This window comes from Salmo trutta, chromosome 33, assembly GCF_901001165.1.
Source record: "Salmo trutta chromosome 33, fSalTru1.1, whole genome shotgun sequence".
NCBI classification, from domain to species: domain Eukaryota; kingdom Metazoa; phylum Chordata; class Actinopteri; order Salmoniformes; family Salmonidae; genus Salmo; species Salmo trutta.
The window spans coordinates 15,815,856-15,836,108 of record NC_042989.1 but is presented as its reverse complement, the minus strand read 5'-3'; the positions used below and the strand labels follow the sequence as shown (position 1 = coordinate 15,836,108).

Genomic DNA, 20,253 nt, shown 5'->3' with positions numbered 1-20,253 from the left:
TTTACTAGGATTAAACGTCAGGAATTGTGAAAAACTGAGTTTAAATGCATTTGGCTAAGGTGCATGTAAACTTCCGACTTCAACTGTATGTCGATATAGGACTCGTTTTACTATGGATATAGATACTTTGTACCCGTTTCCTCCAGCATCTTCACAAGGTCCTTTGCTGTTGTTCTGGGATTGATTTGCACTTTCGCACCAAAGTATGTTCATCTCTAGGAGACAGAACACATCTCCTTCCTGAGCGGTATGATGGCTGCGTGGTCCCACGGTGTTTATACTTGCGTACTATTGTTTGTACAGATGAACGTGGTACCTTCAGGTGTTTGGAAATTGCTCCCAAGGATGAACCAGACTTGTGCAGGTCTACAATTTTTTTTCTGAAGTCTTGGCTTAATTCTTTTGATTTTCCCATGATGTCAAGCAAAGAGGCACTGAGTTTGAAGGTAGGCCTTGAAATACATCCACAGGTACACCTCCAATTGACTCAAATGATGTCAATTAGCCTATCAGAAGCTTCTAAAGCCATGGCATAATTTTCTGGAATTTTCCAAGCTGTTTAACTTCTTACATCAAGGGGTTCCGCTAGCGGAACGCCTCGCCAATATCCAATGGAAGAGCGTGGCGCGAAATACAAAAACCTAAAAAATTCAATAATTTCAATTTTTCAAACATACAACTATTTTACACCATTTTAAAGATAAGACTCTCGTTAATCTAACCACATTGTCCGATTTCAAAAAGGCTTTACAGCGAAAGCAAAACATTGGATTATGTTAGGAGAGTACATAGCCAAAACTAATCACACAGCCATTTTCCAAGCAAGCATATATGTCACAAAAACCCAAAACACAGCTAAATGAAGCACTAACCTTTGATTATCTTCATCAGATGACACTCCTAGGACATTATGTTATACAATACATGCATGTTTTGTTCAATCAAGTTCAGATTTATATCAAAAAACTGCTTTTTACATTGGCATGTGATGTTCAGAACATGCATTCCCACCCAAAACTTTACTAAATTACTCATCATTAATGTTGACAAAATACATAACAATTATTTTAAGAATTATAGATACAGTACTCCTTTATGCAATCGCTATGTCAGATTTTAAAATAGCTTTCGGCGAAAGCACATTTTGCAATATTCTGAGTACATAGCTCAGCCATCACGGCTAGCTATTCAGACACCCGCCAACTTCGGGGCACACTAAACTCAGAATTAGTATTACAAAAATTGTATTACCTTTGCTAATCTTCGTCAGAATGCACTCCCAGGACTTCTACTTCCACAAGAAATGTTGTTTTTGTTCCAAATAATCCATAGTTATGTTCAAATACCTCCATTTTGTTCGTGCATTCAGGTCACTATCCAAAGGGTAACGCGCGAGTGCAATTCGAGACAAAAAAAATCTAAATGTTCCATTACTGTACTTAGAAGCATGTCAAACGCTGTTTATTAAACATTTTTATGCTATTTTTCTCGTAAAATAGCGATAATATTCCAACCGGACAATGCTGTATTCATTCAAAAATGAAGAGAAAAAATGGCGAGGTCTCGTGAACGCGCATCTCCAATCTCTTTGTCACCAGGCAGTCCACTGACAAACTGTGCTCCTGTTATCTGCCCAGAGACAGGAGACGCCTCAATCCGCTTCTGAATGCTTTAGAGAGCCAATGGAAGCCTTAGAAAGGGTCACGTAACAGCTCAGATACTGTAGTTCCGATAGAGAAGCAACAGAAGGACTCCAAATTCGCAGACAGGCCACTTCCTGCTTGGAATCTTCTCAGGTTTTTGCCTGCCATATGAGTTCTGTTATACTCACAGACACCATTCAAACAGTTTTAGAAACTTTAGAGTGTTTCTATCCAAATCTACTAATAATATGCATATTCTCGTTTCTGGGCAAGAGTAGTAACCAGTTTAAATCGGGTACGTTTTTTATCCGGACGTGAAAATACTGCCCCCTATCCCAGACAGGTTAAAGGCACAGTCAACTTAGTGTATTTAAACTTCTGACCCACTGGAATTGTGGTACAGTGAATTCCAAGTGAAATAATCTGTCTGTAAACAATTGTTGGAAAATGACTTGTGTCATGCACAAAGTAGATGCCCTAACTGACTTGCCAAAACGACTTAACATGTGTAAATATTTGTATGAACATAAGATTCAACAACTGAGACATAAACTGAACAACGTCCACAGACATTGTACTAACAGAAATTGAATAATGTGTCCCTGAACAAAGGGGGAATCAAAATCGAAACTAACAGTCAATGCAGCTGGTGGCCACACCAGATACTAAGTACTGCAGTGCATCTCCTCCTCATGGACTGCACCAGATTTGCCAGTTCTTGCTGTGAGATGTTACCCCACTCTTCCACCAAGGCACCTGCAAGTTCCCGGACATTTCTGGGGGGAATGGCCCTAGCCCTCACCTTCCGATCCAACAGGTCCCAGACGTGCTCAATGGGACTGAGATCCGGGCTCTTCGCTGGCCATGGCAGAACACTGACATTCCTGTCTTGCAGGAAATCATGCACAGAACGAGCAGTATGGCTATTGGCATTGTCATGCTGGAGGGTCATGTCAGGATGAGCCTGCAGGAAGCTACCACATGAGGGAGGAGGATGTCTTCCCTGTAACGCACAGCGTTGAGATTGCCTGCAATGACAACAAGCTCAGTCCGATGATGCTGTGACACACCACCCCAGACCATGACGGACCCTCCACTTCCAAATCAATCCCGCCCCAGAGTACAGGCCTTGGTGTAACACTCATTCCTTCAACGATAAACACAAAACCGACCATCACCCCTGGTGAGACAAAACCGCGACTCGTCAGTGAAGAGCACTTTTTGCCAGCCCTGTCTGGTCCAGCGACAGAGGGTTTGTGCCCATAGACGACATTGTTGCCGGTGATGTCTGGTGAGGACCTGCCTTCAAGCCCTCAGTCCAGCCTCTCTCAGCCTATTGCGGACAGTCTGATCACTGATAGAGGGATTGTGTGTTCCAGGTGTAAATCCGGCAGTTGTTGTTGCCATCCTGTACCTGTACTACAGCTGTGATATTCGGATGTACCGATCCTGTGCAGGTGTTGTTACATGTGGTCTGCCACTGCGAGGACGATCAGCTGTCCGTCCTGTCTCACCATAGCGCTGTCTTAGGCGTCTCACAGTACGGACATTGCAATTTATTGCCCTGGACACATCTGCAGTCCTCATACCTCCTTGCAGCATGCCTAAGGCACGTTCACGCAGATGAGCAGGGACCCTGGGGGATCTTTCTTTTGGTGTTTTTCAGAGTCAGTAGAAAGGCCTCTTTAGTGTCCTAAATTTTCATAACTGTGACCTTAATTGCCTACCGTCTGTAATCTGTTCATCTGTAATCTGTGTTTTAACAACCATTCCACAGCTGCATGTTCATTAATTGTTTATGGTTCATTGAACAAGCATGGGAAACAGTGTTTAAACCCTTTACTGATTATCTTTGAAAGACAGGGTCCTGAAAAAGGGACGTTTTTTTGCTGAGTTTATGTTACTGTCAAATGAGAAAATTACATTGCATAATGAAAGGAAGCTAAATTCCATCACCTCCAGCAAAACAGTCAATCTGATAGAAGATTGATAGAACTTACGTCAGATACGTCTTTGTAGAGAGGCGCATGGCATTGCTGTTTATGAAAAGCCTAATTTTACTTGTGAACTCAGAATGAACCCAACTAACTAGATGTTTCAGTCTCACAGGCAACCAGTTAAACATCCAGCAAGAAAAAAAGTTCTGCCTCTAGCTCAATTAGTTCCTTACAAAGTAAAATAGAAGCAAGAATGAGGAGATAAGCTTACAGCTGCCAAACTTCAGTGGACAGGAGTGGAAATCCATAGGGAAGTCTTCGAGGTTCATGGGACATTCCGCCTGGACCGTTAACCTGAGTAAATACAAAAATACAGACGCAAGAGTTCACATCACCCCAGAACCTCAGGGCTACTCTCGCATTGCAGTTGTTTTGTTGTGCTACCATGTTTCTTTTGAATGGCCTCATCTCTCCTCACTTTCAGGCTATGCTGAGAAATGGTATGTACACATACTGTATGGTTTTCATAGGGTGATGCTGACTGCCTGTACAATAGCAGTAAATCTCAATGCTGGCGTTGGCTGCTGCACTGACATCACCTTGTCCTTAGACCTGAGGACAGCTCTGTTAGCTCTCTAATGAAACCAGGGGTAATAAAGAACAAGCACTTGTTACCTCATAGTGTACAGCAGTGTTCCATCCTCCATGATCCGGAGCAGTTTGTTGGGCATGGTCATGTTGTGAGCGACAGATTTCTTCCCATTGTGGAAGAAGCTATCTGGCGTCCAGATCTTACTAGCCATCAGGTTGTTCAGCCGCAGGATATTCATCGGCCCATTGAACTTCAGCCGCTCGTCAATCCAGCTCTGACGGAAGAACACGTCCACAGTGTATTCCTGACAAAGAGCAGAGTACAAAAGACTTTAGCACAGGTTGAGATATGGATAATGTCCCCCCCTCCATCACAATTCTCACAATATGTAATGAAGAGACTGCAATGGCAGAGGGTGTTATAAAAACACCTTAGATCTGGTAAACCTACTGCTGCATCATAACATGTGTTTTGAATAAGTATAGTGAAACCATAAGGGTATTAAAGCTCCTCAATCAATAAAATAAATAAAAAAGTGTGTTCTAAAGTGGTGCCTCCGGAGTCAGTGTTTGAGGTTGCACCTGGTTTGTTATGTCTGGGGACATGCAGAGTCAGTGGTGGATGCCTGCTCCCTGCCCTCTGGCTAATGTCAGGGTGGATTTACATCAGTACCCCCTATCCTGTCAATATCTGGCCCTCTGGGGTCTGGTGGGTACAGCCCCCTTCCCATACACACAGCCCCCAGGCTCCTGACCCCCAAGGGCTTTACTGAGCAGTTCATAGGGCGACACACAAGGGTAAATGATTCCTGGACTCTGAAACCCTTTGAATTTGAAGCCCTTAAACAAAAACACATGCTCAAAGACTTCAATGACAACTGTGAAGTTGCAATCCATTTTTCCCAGAGAAAATTACTTTCTTTGTTAACACACTCCAAGAGCACAAGTTAGCTCTGTGATGTCTCACAATGGATGTTAATGGGTTGAGTTACCCCAAACAGAGAAAGCCCTGTGATAGAGCCTAGCGAAAAGCTCTGTACCAGTCCAATCCACTATTATCACCTGGGTCCAATGTTTTTAAAGTTATCTTTACGGAAAATGTCAGCTATTGAATAGAATTAAATGCATAGAAATAAAATGAACAGAACTGGTGTCCCCATTCAAGTCAATGAGTTGTCCATTCTATTTCTGTGCATTTAATGTCTGATTGGCAAAATCCAAATAGATAACTTTGGAAAAACTGGGCCCTGGTCAGTCAAATGAAAGTAGTCTAGAAATGTATCGTCCAATATTCGGCCTAGTAATGATTCGTTTTGTCTAACACTATGACACTGATTCTATGCCACAAGAGCTCCGTGGAGGGATCACAATAAGGAGAGGGAAATATAGAAGCCATATATTTACAGACATAAAGCATAGGGAGCAGCAGGGATGCTGTCAAATATATGAGAGAGAGAGACAGAGAGAGAGACAGAGAGAGAGAGATGCCACTATCAGAGAAACACTATCAAAGCAGAGCGATGGCCCAAGAGTGAAATTATCCACCGTGACCTGGAAGGATCCTCTAAATGAATTATACATGTGCCATTTCTTCTTCTTTTTTAAGGCACTTGTTCGGTAGCAACCATTTTCCCCTCTTCTTTATGGTTTAAATATTTGAGAGCAGGCTGAAATGGAGGGCTGAGAGTGCGATGGAGGGAAACTGAGAAAAGCTTTTAAAGCCCAGCAGGTACGAGCCTGGAGCTTGGAGAACAAGGCCAAAGGAAAGGACAGGGGCGAGAGAGTGAGACAGAGAAAGAAAAAAGAAATGGGACACAGAGAGTGAGGACTCTGTGAAGATGATATGCCTGTGTATGTACAGTATGTATGTGTGTGTCTAAGAAGAAAATGTGCACCTATAACGGCAACAGACAGACACAGTAGTGATGCTACCCCAAAATCACATGAAATGTTGATGGACCAATCACAGTTTAAAGGGTCAGTCTCTGTCCTACTCAAAATATATGCGAAATACTTAACATATATCAGTTTATAGCTATTGTTAAACATAAGCTTATATATAAAAATAATGAAATAAATAATGAATTACAGCATCTTCATAGATGAAAGAAGCTGAATATATTTCACTAAGAGCTTTATCTTAGTAGTCTAATACCTAGTATAACACTTACCATGTCTGTGTCTGACACTGGACCGAAACTTGTGACATAAATATCAGTCTTCACCTCTGTCACCCGATCTGTAAAATATATGCACACAAAAAAATGTTTTAAATGTATTTAAAATGGTTGTTTTCATATAGTCGCAACAACTGTTTTTAATGCTTCATTCATGTTTCATATGTATATTTTTAGATCTCTCTGTTCATGTCAACAAGGAATCCATTCGCAAATCCCATGTTAAAAACACATGTTTTTGAGAACTGTGAGGTACATCTGGAATGAGATGTGGTTGAGATCAATCCAGCCACTGAAAGCCATGATTTCACATTAAACTTAGATGTCTGTGCTGTCATGGCAACGCTTTGTCCATGATTCCACATTTACCTTTTCTCATCGCTCATATTCCTGCCTCAGACTCCCTGGTGAACAGTGGGATGGGAACATACACTATATCATGTTACATCTGCGCTGTCCTCATGGGGAAAACACACTCACTCTCCTCACTGCCCTTCAGACACTTTAGGGGCATCTCAATTGGCTAAAGCGGCCTCCTTTCCTGGTCTCCAACTCTCCATGCAAAGGAATTAATTCTGACCTAAGTATAGTAAAAGCAGTGTTGATGTCTACCAGGTCGGAGTTACATATTGATCGTGGGTAGGGTGATTTAATGTACTCCCATATAATCTAAAAGCAATATCCCAGTAAGGGACATATGATACCTACTGAAAAGTACAATCCAAATCCAATCTAACACTAACGTATCATACAATGATCATTCTTATATACAGTAAATGCATGCGTGCACACAAATACAGGCCATCACACACATACAGAGGCCATCACACAGATACACTGGCCATCACACACATACACAGGCCATCAGACACATACACAAACACAGGTCCTCACACATAAATACAGTCACACTCATAATTCACACTCTCTAAAATAAAAAATAAAAAATATAGTGAAGGAACAGCAAACAACTGCCAAAAACAAAAGTGTTCAGGTAGCACCCCAGTGACCAATAACTGTCCACATTTTGTTGTGTTAAATCCTGAGACTAAAAATGATTAAATTGAGGGTATTTTTGGTACTGGCCTACACACCATACCCCATAATGTCAAAGCAGAATTGAGTTTTTCAATTTTTTTACAAATTAATTAAATAGGAAAAACGTAAATATCTTGAGTCAATAAGTACTCCACTCCTGTTTTATGGCAAGCCTAAATAAGTTCAGGAGTAAAAAGCTGCATGGACTCACTCTGTGTGCAATAATAGTGTTTAACATGATTTTTGAAGGACTACCTCATCTCTGTACTCCACACATACAGATAATTGTAAGGTCCCTCAGTCAAGCAGTGAATTTCAAACACAGAATCAACCACAAAGACCAGGGAGGTTTTCCAATGCCTTGTAAAGAAGGCACCTATTGTTAGATGGGTAAAAGAAAAGCAAACATTGAACATCCCTTTGAGCATGGTGAAGTAATTAATTACATTTTTGGATGATGTATCATTACACCCAGTCACTACAAAGATACAGGCATCCTTCCTAACTCAGTTGCCAGAGAGGAAGGAAACCATTCAGGGGTTTCACCATTTTTTTTATTTTACTTTTATTTAACTAGACAAGTCAGTTAAGAACAAATTCTTATTTTCAATGACGGCCTAGGAACAGTGGGTTAACTGCCTTGTACAGGGGCAGAACGACAGACTTTTACCTTGTCAGCTCAGTGATTCAATCGTGCAACCTTTCGGTTACTAGTCCAACGCTCTAACCACTAGGCTACCTGCCGCCCAGGCCAATGGTGATTTTAAAGTTACAGGATGGATCAGCAACATTGTAGTTACCAGGCCATCCCTGTAGCTCAGTTGGTAGAGCATGGTGTTTGCAACGCATGGTGTGTGCAACGCCAGGGTTGTGGGTTCGATTCCCACGGGGGGCCAGTACAGGGAAAAAAAAAAAAAAAATTATGAAATGTATGTGTTCACTACTGTAAGTTGCTCTGGATAAGAGCGTCTGCTAAATGACTAAAATGTACTCCACAATACAAACCTAATTGACAGAGTGAAAAGAAAGAAGCCTGTAGAGAAATACAAATATTCCAAAACATGTGTTGTTTGCAATAGGCACTTAAGTAATACAGCAAAAAATGTGGCAAAGCAATTAACTTTTGTCCTGAATACAAAATGGTATGTTTGGGGAAATCCAACACAACACATCACTGAGTACCAGTCTTCATATTTTCAAGCATGGTGGTGTCTGCATCATGTTCTGAAAACGCTCGTAATTGTTAAGAACTGGGAAGTTTCAGGATAAAAAATAAACGGAACGGACCTAAGGAAAAAAAAATCCATTGGCAAGGTTAGCAAACTTAGGCAAGACATGCCAACAACAAATTCTGAACCTACACATCCATGCATAACTGACCAAATTATGGAAGTCAAGGATTAACATTTTGAATTCTGTGAAGTGAGTGTGGAAGAGGTGAAAAAAAGTATTTTTGGCAATCAACAATGACAAGCCACCTGGGTCTGACAACTTGGAAAGAAGATTACTGAAAATGATAGCGGACGATCTTGCCACTCCTGTTTGCCATCTCTTCAATCTAAGCCTACAGGACAGTGTGTGCCCTAGGGCTTGGAGGAAAGCAAAAGTAATTCCATTGCCAAAGAATAGCAAAGCACCCTTTACAGGCTCAATCAGGCTGTTAGTAAACTTTTGGAAAAAGTTGTGTTTGACCAGATTCAATGCTATTTCACAGTAAACAAACCAACAACAGATGTTCAGCATGATTATAGGGAAGGGCATTAAACATGTACGGCACTTACACAAATGACTGATGATTGGCTGAGAGAAATTGATAATAAAAAGATTGTGAGAGCTGTTTGGTAAGACTTCAGCGCAGCTTTTGATATTATAGATCATAATCTGCTGCTGAAAAAACATGGCTTTACATACCCTGCTTTACATCCCTCATCTAAAAATGTCGCTGGAGAAAGACGTTTTACATGTCCCCAACCGTTAGTGTTTTTTGGTTCATTTATTTGTGTAACTTATTTTTTAAACTTATTTTGTACATAATGTTGCCGCTACCGTCTCTTATGACCGAAAATAACTTCTAGACATCAGTACTGCAATTACTGACCACGGACTAGCAGAATCCTTTTTTTCCTTTAAAGAGTCTGATAAGCCCGACACGAACGATATACTGCTTTCTTGGGAACAGGCCCAGATTCCCGTGAAGAGGAGGTGGAGAAAAAGGGGCCAAAGGGTAGGCTGCCTTATGAGAATTCATAGGCAATCAAATAAACTCCCACTTCCTTCCATATTTACATTTTAGTCATTTAGCAGACACTCTTATCCAGAGCAACTTACAGTAGTGAATGCATACATTTCATGCATTTTTTTTATTTTCTTTCTGTACTGGCCCCCTGTGGGAATCAAACCCACAACCCTGGCATTGCACACACCATGCTCTACCAACTGAGCCACAGGGAAGACTGTGAAGACTAATATCTTATGCTTCACGGAGTCGTGGCTGAAGGACAACACCGTCAACATACAGCTGGCTGGTTATACGCTGCACCAGCAGGATAGAACAGCGGCGTCTGGTAAGACAAGGGGCGGTGGACTATGTATTCACAGTGAGGGAAAAAAGTATTTGATCCCCTGCTGATTTTGTACATTTGCCCACTGACAAAGAAATGATCAGTCTATAATTTTAATGGTAGGTTTATTTGAACAGTGAGAGACAGAAGAACAACAAAAAAATCCAGAAAAACGCATGTCAAAAATGTTAAATATTGATTTGCATTTTAATGAGGGAAATCCGCAGGGCCAGTCGGATTACCAGGACGTGTACTGCGAGCATACGCTGACCAACTAGCAAGTGTCTTCACTGATATTTTCAACCTCTCCCTGGCTGAGTCTGTAATACCAACATGTTTCAAGCAGACCACCATAGTGCCTGTGCCCAAGAACACTAAGGTAACCTGCCTAAATGACTGCCGACCGGTAGCACTCACGTCTGTAGCCATGAAGTGCTTTGAAAGGCTGGTCATGGCTCATATCAACACCATTATCCCAAAAACCCCGGACCCACATCCAATTTGCATACCGCCCCAACAGATCCACAGATGATGCAATCTCTATTGCACTCCACACTGCCCTTTCCCACCTGGACAAAAGGAACACCTATGTGAGAATGCTATTCATTGACTACAGCTCAGCGTTCAACACCATAGTGCCCTCAAACCTCATCAATAAGCTAAGGACCCTGGGACCAAACACCTCCCTCTGCAACTGGATCCTGGACTTCCTGACGGGCTGCCCCCAGGTGATAAGGGTAGGTAACAACACATCTGCCACGCTGATCCTCAACACAGGGACCCCTCAGGTGTGCGTGCCCAGCCCCCTTCTGTACTCCCTGTTCACTCTTGACTGCACGGCCAGGCATGACTCCAACACCGTCATTAAGTTTGCAGATGGCACAACAGTGGTAGGCCTGATCACCGAAAACGACGAGACAGCCTATAGGGAGGAGGTCAGAGGCCTGGCCATGTGGTGCCAGGACAACAACCTCTCCCTCAATGTGATCAAGACAAAGGAGATGATTGTGGACTACAGAAAAAAAGGGGACCGAGCACGCCCTCATTCTCATCGACAGGGCTACAGTGGAGCAAGTTGAGAGCTTCAAGTTCCTTGGTGTCCACATCAACAAACTAACATGGTCCAAGCACACCAAGACAGTCGTGAAGAGGGCACGACAAAACCTATTTCCTCTCAGGAGACTGAAAATATTTGGCATGGGTCCTCAGATCCTCAAAAGGTTCTACAGCTGCACCATCGAGAGAATCCTGACTGGTTGCATCACTGCCTGGTATGGCAACTGCTCGGCCTCCAACCGAAAGGCACTACAGAGGGTAGTGCGAATGGCCCAGTACATCACTGGGACCAAGCTCCCTGCCATCCAGGACCTCTATACCAGGCAGTGTCAGAGGAAGGCCCTAAAAATTGTCAAAGACTCCAGCCACCCTAGTCATAGACTGTTCTCTCTGCTACCGCATGGCAAGCGGTACCGGAGCACCAAGTCTAGGTCCAAGAGGCTTCTAAACAGCTTCTACCCCCAAGCCATAAGACTCTTGAACACCTAATCAAATGGCTACCCAGATTATTTGCATTGCCCCCCCTCTCCCCCACTGCTGCTACTCTCTTGTTATCATCTATGCATAGTCACTTTAATAACTCTACCTACATGTACATATTACCTTAATTAACCAGTGCCCCCGCACATTGATCCTGTACCAGTACCCTTTATATACTGTAGTCTCACTATTGTTATTTTACTGCTGCTCTTTAATTACCTGTTACTTTTATTTCTTATCCGTATTTTTTTTAAACTGCATTGTTGGTTAGGGGCTCGTAAGTAAGCAATTCACTCTAAGGTCTACACCTGTTGTATTCGGTGCATGTGACTAATAAAATGTGATTTGATATTTTGGATCGAGAGTTAGCTGTCTAACAGAACACAGGGGATGTTCTTTAATGGAAGCCTCTCCAGCATAATCCAGGTAGAGTTAGGCATTTCCCAGGGCAGCTGTCTAGGCCCCTTAATTTTTTCAATCTTTACTAATGACCTGCCACTGGCTCTGAGTAAAGCCTGTGTGTCTATGTAAGCTGATGACTCAACACATCAGCTACCACAGCAAGTGAAATCACTGCAAATCTTAACAAAGAGATGTAGTTAAAAAATTGTTTGGAAGAAATAATTTAGTCCTACATTTTTCAAAAACTAAAAGCATTGTATTTGGGACAAATCATTCACTGAAGCCTAAACCTCAACTAAATCTTGTAATGAATAATACGGAAATTGAGCAAGTTGAGGAGACAAAACTGCTTGGAGTAACCTTGGATTGTAAACTATCATGGTCAAAACACAATGATGCAACAGTAGCTAATATAGGGAGAGGTCTGTCCATAATAAAGCATTGTTCTGCTTTCTTAACAACGCTATCAACAAGGCAGGTCCTACAGGTCCTCGTTTTGTTGCACCTGGACTACTATCCAGTCATGTGGTCATGTGCCACCAAGAGGGACTTAGGAAAATTACAATAGGCCCAGAACAGGGCAGCATGGTTTGCCCTTAAATGTACACGGAGAGCTAACATTAATAATATGCATGTCAATCTCTCTTGGCTTAAAGTAGAGGAGAGGTTGACTGAATCACTACTTATATTTGTGAACGGTATTGACATGTTGAATGCACCCAGCTGTCTGTTTAAAAACTACTAGCACACAGCCCACAAGACATGCCACCAGAGGTCTCTTCACAGTCCCCAAATCCAGAAAAGACTACAGGAGGCACACAGTACTACATAAAGCCATTGCACTTACATTTTAGTCATTTAGCAGACACTCTTATCCAGAGCGACTTAGAGTAGTGAATGCATGCATTTCTCTTTTTTTTCTCCATACTGGTCCCCCGTGGGAATCGAACCCACGACCCTTGCGTTGCAAACACCATGCTCTACCAACTGAGCCACATGGGACCATGAACATTGAACAGCCATGACTATATAGAACTCTATTCCACATCAAGTAACTCATGCAAACAGTAAAATTAGATGTAACCTGAACCTGGTTCAGTCTGCTTTCCACCAGACACTGGGAGATGAACTCACCTTTCAGGAGGACAATAACCTAAAACACAAGGCCAGATCTACACTGGAGCTGCTTACCAAGAAGACAGTGAATGTTCCTGAGTGGCCAAGTTACAGTTTTGACTTAAATCTGCTTGAAAATCTATGGCATGACTTTAAAGTGGTTGTCTAGCAATGATCAACAACCAATTTGACAGAGCTTGAAGAAATTTGAAAATAATATTGTACAATCCAGGTGTGCAAAGCTCTTAGAGACTTACCCAGAAAGACTCACAGCTGTAATGACTGCCAAAGGTGATTCTAACATGTATTGAGTCGGGGTGTGAATACGTATGTAAATGAGATATTTCTGCATTTCATTTTCAACATATTTGCAAACATTTCGAAAAATATGTTTTCACTTTTATTAAATACACCATGAACATGGATTATCCTAATACCTGTGTGATGACCGGGTGCAGAATCAATGGAGCCCTGGGTAATCTCAAACAAGGTTTACATTGACTTTCCCAAAATCATTATCACTTATTTAAAATTCTTTGTCATCTCAACGCCAGAATTCATGCCTTTTTGTCTGTTATGAGGTTTGCTGAGCTTCTTACATTTTCTTTTGAGGTCAGGAGTGAAAAACAAACAAACAGTCTACTTATTTTGAATTGCACTGAATTGTCTACAACTGTAAGCCTTGATTTAAGCCAAACCTGGGAGCTATTGTGCAATTCTAAAATCTCTCAGTGAAAAAAATCTAATTTCCCATAAATAAAACTGCCATTTTCCAGTACACATCTGGTGCATCTGTCTTCTTTGGTCTCATGGGAAATCAAATTAACTTTACTGCCTGACTGTAGAGTGCTTCTGTCATAAAATAATATCTACAACTACAGTAGATAAACATCAACATAAATCATAGCACCTTGTGGGCTATTCTAGGATCCATGAAAAGTTAAAACCTCAGTAAGTCCTCAGTAAGTCCTCAAAGTCAAGAAAGCATATTCAATCACACAAATGAGATCAGTGACTGTACTGGGATCAGTGAGAGGCTACTGTATAACCATGATCAGTCATCTTTTACAGACCAGGCATTATAAATCACACCACTCACACCTAATGTGGGCTGCTCTTGGATCAGTAAGAAGCCAGAAGCAAAGTACATCCTTGCCAGCAATTTACAGTTGGAGGTATAGTACCATAGTAAGGGAAATTACCTCGCAACAAGGCCAGTTGTAAACTGCACATGACTAAGGGGCTGTCCCAAATGTCAATTTGTATCCTTCTGGATGTGAATGTTCAGCAAAGCCTTATGACACAGTTATCAGGATAATCACATTAGCACAGTAGGCACTGGGTTTTTCGTTATCTTACCTTTTTCTACCAAAATTCCCTAATTGTGACTAAGACTAATCTTTGTACACTACATCCAGTGTCTATGCTGCTCATCAGAACTGGGACAAAGGGAGCCTCTCTTGGGAGCTATAGAGGTATTGGGAGCTATTTTGCCGTGAGTCATGCACCCTGGGACATTATGAATTAGAGAGTCCACAATCATAGTGAACCCTACACTCATACACAGCTCAATCATCATGGTGAGCCAGACACACCAAAACACACAGAGAAATTTGAGTGGCAACGGTTTTAATGGATACACGCAAACAAAACTTCAAAGTGACTGGGTCAGCCCTAAATAAAACAGCCTAGAATATTTCTTACAGTATCTCTTCTGTTACAGCAGATAATACTTTCTGTGTTGTTGTCTTGGTGATAAGGGGGATGCAAATGCAAGCTCAGTAACTCATTCTGACACCAGACAAGTTATTTGGGAATTTAAACAAGCTTCCATCTGGGGAAATGCAAAAGATTGACACAAGAACATGTTTAATCTCAAAGATATTTAAAACTGAATAAAATATATGTCCTGGAGTCCTACTGGGTGTACAGGCTTTTGTTCCAGCTCTACTCTAACACACCTGATTATACTAATCAAGGTCCTGCTGAGCAGCTGATCAACATTTAAAACCAATTTAACTTTCAATTTATTTCATTTTATATGGAAAGTATGCAATGTTAACTGCTCACCACCAAGTCCAGGTCGTAATCGGTTGTCATAGCCATCCAGAAGGCTGTCCAAGATCCGGGTGAACAGAGTGATATTGTTTTTGAAGGCTTCTGAAGCATATGCCGACGATTCCACTCTTGATCTATGTAGGTAACATTAAGTAGCAGAAACATCAATGATTAGGAGAGATGTGAGGGGAAAATTGACATATGTGGGAAAAACATTGTTTTTGTGTGTTTTCCTAAGGAAAATAAAAACCTAATTCAATCTCTCTCTGCCAACTTCCTCTCTTGAAATGGGACAGAGCACTATGCGGCAAACAATTGTTCTGTAGCCAACTATTAAAGACCACAAAAGTGAATTAATGTGGCTCAGTTGGCTTCTTGCAAAGACAACCAGCCTCTCTCACATTTGTTCATTATAGAACAGACAGTTCTACCTCACCAAAGAAATTCCTAAACATTTCCGAAGATTAATGAAGGAAGGCACCAAGAAATCGTGCATCAGTCGATTATCACATTACTGAGTTTTCTTTCTTCAGATTCATACAAATGTTCTAACTTCCTGGAGCGGTGCGCAATCTCTACCTAGAGTCTGCTTTGCAGGTCACCGCGCAATTGGTGTCTCCGCTCTCCACACAAATTGTACCACCATGTTATCACGATAATTTCAACAAAAAAATAGTAATTTCGCGTGACTGCTTTATTCCAATCTGGGAACCATTTAGATTGGCCAAAATTGAGAAGATTTAGAACGGACAGATGCAGTGCACGCAAACACCGCTTACTGTTTTTTCTACTGATTGTTTATTTTTTTATAAAGAAAATACAACGAAACTTACCTTGACTGCCACAGTACCATCATCGAGAAGAACACCGCTAGATAATGTGAGAAATCCAATCGCTTGTTCATTGCTGAAATCCAAACCTACAGAATGGGAGGATGCCCAATTAAATGCAATATTCAGAGCCCGAATTTCCATTCATGAAGACATTCGATTGAAATGCTAAGCAATACCATTCATTCTGAATTATTGCCTTTTGTTAACAAATTAATGCAAACTAATTCTATAAACTGTTTTCTCTATCCAAAATCAAATAGTCATGCGCTGTATAGTCTATAAAGTATATGCAAAGACATCAAATGTGATGGCAACATGCAAACACAAATAAATTCGACCACTCCATAAAAAAACATGATACATTATTTTTTTTAAACGTATTGAAGTTATTGAAAACGCCATTATTATTTGCTGGAATAGAGAGCAAGAAGATTTTTTGAAAACGTTTTGCAAATCATCAAACCTTCAAGGCAACTGTCACTTAGTCGCAGCAAAGCAATGAGGCGGTTGACAGCTAGGCTACCTGACTAGCGCAAGGTACCCCCCCTTTGATTTTCTTTCTGCGAACTCAGCTGTAAAGTTGCGCCCAAGAGCTCTGTGCGTAATCTAAATTACACCACGGAGATTTGGCAATGCACCCGGAGTGCGCGTAAAGATTTTGATTATATTCCAAACCCTGAAAAATCCAAAAGACCGAATGTAGCTCTGTCCATCTGTATCCAAGTGCCGTGGTTCACAATTTTTTCAATATTGGCTCCCGCCTTTCACCTGTAACCGATGCACTCGCGCGCCCAATTCCGCGTGGCACGAGCCACTGAGAAAAGTGAGTAAGACGAGCGAGGCAGATATACTAGGTCCTAGAGATAGCTTCCACCCTTTGACCACTAGAATAAATCCCAGATTTGATTTCCAGTGACAAATTTATGTTTGAGGGTTCTGGAAAAGCTCTTTCTCTGCAACACAAAGCACATCACCACCATGTAGAAACTGGAACTGGTTTCAAGTAAAGGAGTTGGATAGATGCTAAGATGTTATTTGAGGCACTTCGGATGCGCTCAAGAGGCTGCGTGACTTTGCCTATCGTAATTAACTCAGAAATTAACATGGTCTCAGGACAATTGGTATTATTCTGTGACAATCCATTTAGTATGATACTGTATATTAGGTTACATTATGAATGGAATAGCAGTTGTACAATATCATATGCCTTCTAAGACATACTATATTAGACTGTATCTTACCCGGTTATACAATAGCATACAAATTGAATGACATAACCTTAATACATTTCAGTCATTTAGCAGACACTCTTTCCAGAGCGACTTAAAGTAGTAAGAGCATACATTTTCATGTTTGTCCGTACTAGTCCCCCATGGGAATCGAACCCACAGCCCTGGCATAATAAGTGCCTTGCTCCACCAACTGAACCACACGTGACAACGGAAAATAATATTGGCGTTAATAAAAATACAAACATCGGAAGGCTACCATTATATTATAATTATGTCTGTGACAACCTGGTTGATAAAAAATATTGGGTTGTTAACAAATTTGTGTGTGTATATATATATATATGTGTGTGTGTGTGTGTGTGTGTGTGTGTGTGTGTGTGTGTGTGTGTATGTGTGTGTGGGGGGGACAAAAAAGGCAGTGTAGAACACCATTGCCCATCATGCATTGCTCTAATAACTTAGTTCCAAAGTTTGCCCCCAAAAATGAATTTTAATATGAATGAAGTGACAAAAAATGTATGTATTTTCCTACTAAACGAAAACAGGTTATTAGAAATGTTTGGAAATGTATTACAAATGAAAAACAAAAATACCTTATTTAAATAAGTATTCAGACCCTTTGTTATGAGACTCGAAATTGAGCTCAGGTGCATCCTGTTTCCATTGATCATCCTTCAGATGTTTCTACAACTTGATTGGAGTCCACCTGTGGTAAATTCAATTGATTGGACATGATTTGGAAAGGCAAAAACCAAGCAATGAGGTCGATGGAATTGTCCGTAGTGTTCAGAGACAAGATTTTGTAGAGGCACAGATCTGTGGAAGAATTTATGCAGATTTGAAGGTCCCCAAGAGCACAGTGGCCTCTATCATTCTTAAATGGAAGAAGTTTGGAACCACCAAGACTCTTCCTAGAGCTGGCCGCCCGGCCAAACTGAGCAATCGGGGGAGAAGGGCCTTGGTCATGGAGGTGAGAACCCAATGGTCACTCTGATAGAGTGCCAGAGTTCCTCTGTGGAGATGGGAGAACCTTCCAGAAGGACAACCATCTCTGCAGCACTCCACCAACATGTATTTTATGGTAGAGTGGCCAGACGGAAGCCACTCCTCAGTAAAGGCACATGACACCCCGCTTGGAGTTTGCCAAAAGGCACCTAAAGGACTGACCATGAGAAACAAGATTCTCTGGTCTGAGGAAACCAAGATTGTATTCTTTGGCCTGAATGCCAAGCGTCACGCCTGGAGGAATCCTGGCACCATCCCTACGGTGAAGCATGGTGTTGGCAGCATCATGCTGTGGGGATGTTTTTCAGCGGCAGGGACTAGGAGACTAGTCAGGATTGAGGAAAAGATTAACTCAAAAGTACAGAGAGATTCTTGATGAAAATCTGCTCCAGAGCACTCAAGACCTGAGACTGGGGGCAAAGGTTCCCTTTCCAACAGGACAATAACCCTAAGCACACAGCAAAGACAACGCAGGAGTGGCTTTGGGACAAGTCTCTGAATGTCCTTGAGTGGCCCAGTCGGAGCCCGGACTTGAACCTGATCAAACATCACTGGAGAGACCTGAAAATAGCTGTGCAGCAACACTCCCCACCCAACCTGACAGAGCTTGAGAGGATCTGCAGGGAAGAATAGGAGAAACTCCCCAAATACAGGTGTGCCAAGCTTGTACCGCCAAACCCAAGAAGACTGTGGTTGCTAATTTCTGTTTTACCAAATGAGGAGAGACAAACTTCACACACACCAGTCAGAGTTATACTTAAACTACAATTTTAATTATAAGAGCTTTGCATTAGCACTTGACTTTCAACGATTCACCATTTCTAATGACCCATTGAGAGTGTTAACACAATGGCTACTGAGATATTTTATAGCAAAGATACACCCCCCTTTGACATGACAAACCACAGATATTTAGGAACGGTTCACAAAGAAAGACTGTTTACTTGAGAGAGGAGTATCCACAGCCAGATAGCATTCGCTATAAATTATCGTTCAGTTTGGTCCCCTTGACGAGGTTTCTAATTTTGTTCCTGGTACTTCATAGTACAAAAACACCAACTCATCCAATGGCATATATCAATTGTCAACTCTAAATACTCCTAAGTCAAGCAAACCCCCTCTTGAACCCACTCCTGGACAAGCTCATTGAGGGGAGTGAGCCTCTAGGTCATATACTATCCCAGGATAAGTGCAAGATCTAAGAGAGGACATACAATGGTCCCAGACACTGCCATACACCTCCCCACAACATAGAAAAGGAAGTGGTGACTTGCGCACAGACATTGTGGAGACATGTAATTGGTTCCCCATTAATCACGCCATCTCTTCACATGGTTTAAGAATAGGTAAAGACACATTCACATATGAAGACAATGTTTGCAAATGAAACATCTTAATTATCTATGTTACCCAACTAATTCTGATTCATCCGCCACAAGACTCAAGGCTGTAATCACTGCCAAAGGTGCTTCAACAAAGTACTGATTAAAGGGTCTGAATACAATTTTTTTATGTTTATAAATTTGCAAAAATGACTAAAACCAGTTTTAGCTGTGTCATTATGGGGTATTGTGTGTAGATTGAAGAGGATAAAAAACAATTTAATCAATTGTTGTAACGTAACAAAATGTGGAAAAGGTCAAAGGGTCTGAATACTTTCCGAATGCACTGTATGTAGTTTAACCTGTTGGGGGTAGGGGGCAGTATTTGCACGGCCGGATAAAAAACGTACCCGATTTAATCTGGTTATTACTACTGCCCAGAAACGAGAATATGCATATAATTATTGGCTTTGGATAGAAAACACCCTAAAGTTTCTAAAACTGTTTGAATGGTGTCTGTGAGTATAACAGAACTCATATGGCAGGCAAAAACCTGAGAAGATTCCTTACAGGAAGTGGCCTGTCTGACAATTTCTTGGGCTTCTTCACTCTCTTTATTGAAAACTGAGGATCTCTGCTGTAACGTGACACTTCCTTCGGCTCCCATAGGCTCTCAGAAGGCGGCAAAAAGCGGAATGATGTCTTTGGAGCCCCTGGCTGAAAAACATTAGTGCATTTGGTAAGTGGTCGATCAGAGTACAATGAGACTGAGGCGCGTGCACAAGGCGACACCATGTTTTTA

The 20,253-nt window shown here is 41.5% G+C and overlaps 1 protein-coding gene across 6 annotated transcripts in view; it reads right to left on the bottom strand.

The window, feature by feature from the left end:
* Nucleotides 1-16,853, bottom strand: part of gabra2a (gamma-aminobutyric acid type A receptor subunit alpha2a) — a 41,111-nt gene extending 24,258 nt beyond the window's left edge. For 3 of the 6 annotated variants that reach the window (XR_003871438.1, XR_003871439.1, XM_029729933.1), the window contains exons 1-6: nt 16,356-16,853; nt 15,893-15,978; nt 15,072-15,193; nt 6,343-6,410; nt 4,256-4,476; nt 3,852-3,934 (exon numbers count right to left, since the gene is read on the bottom strand). Coding sequence is in view for 4 of the 6 variants with exons in the window: in XM_029729933.1 (XP_029585793.1) it covers nt 3,852-3,934; nt 4,256-4,476; nt 6,343-6,410; nt 15,072-15,193; nt 15,893-15,963 (565 nt within the window). In the remaining 2 variants the exon portion in view is untranslated. The remainder of the gene's footprint in view (nt 1-3,851; nt 3,935-4,255; nt 4,477-6,342; nt 6,411-15,071; nt 15,194-15,892; nt 15,979-16,355) is intronic. The other 3 variants (XM_029729934.1, XM_029729935.1, XM_029729937.1) reach the window with 3 other exon arrangements.
* Nucleotides 16,854-20,253: the final 3,400 nt, after the last annotated feature.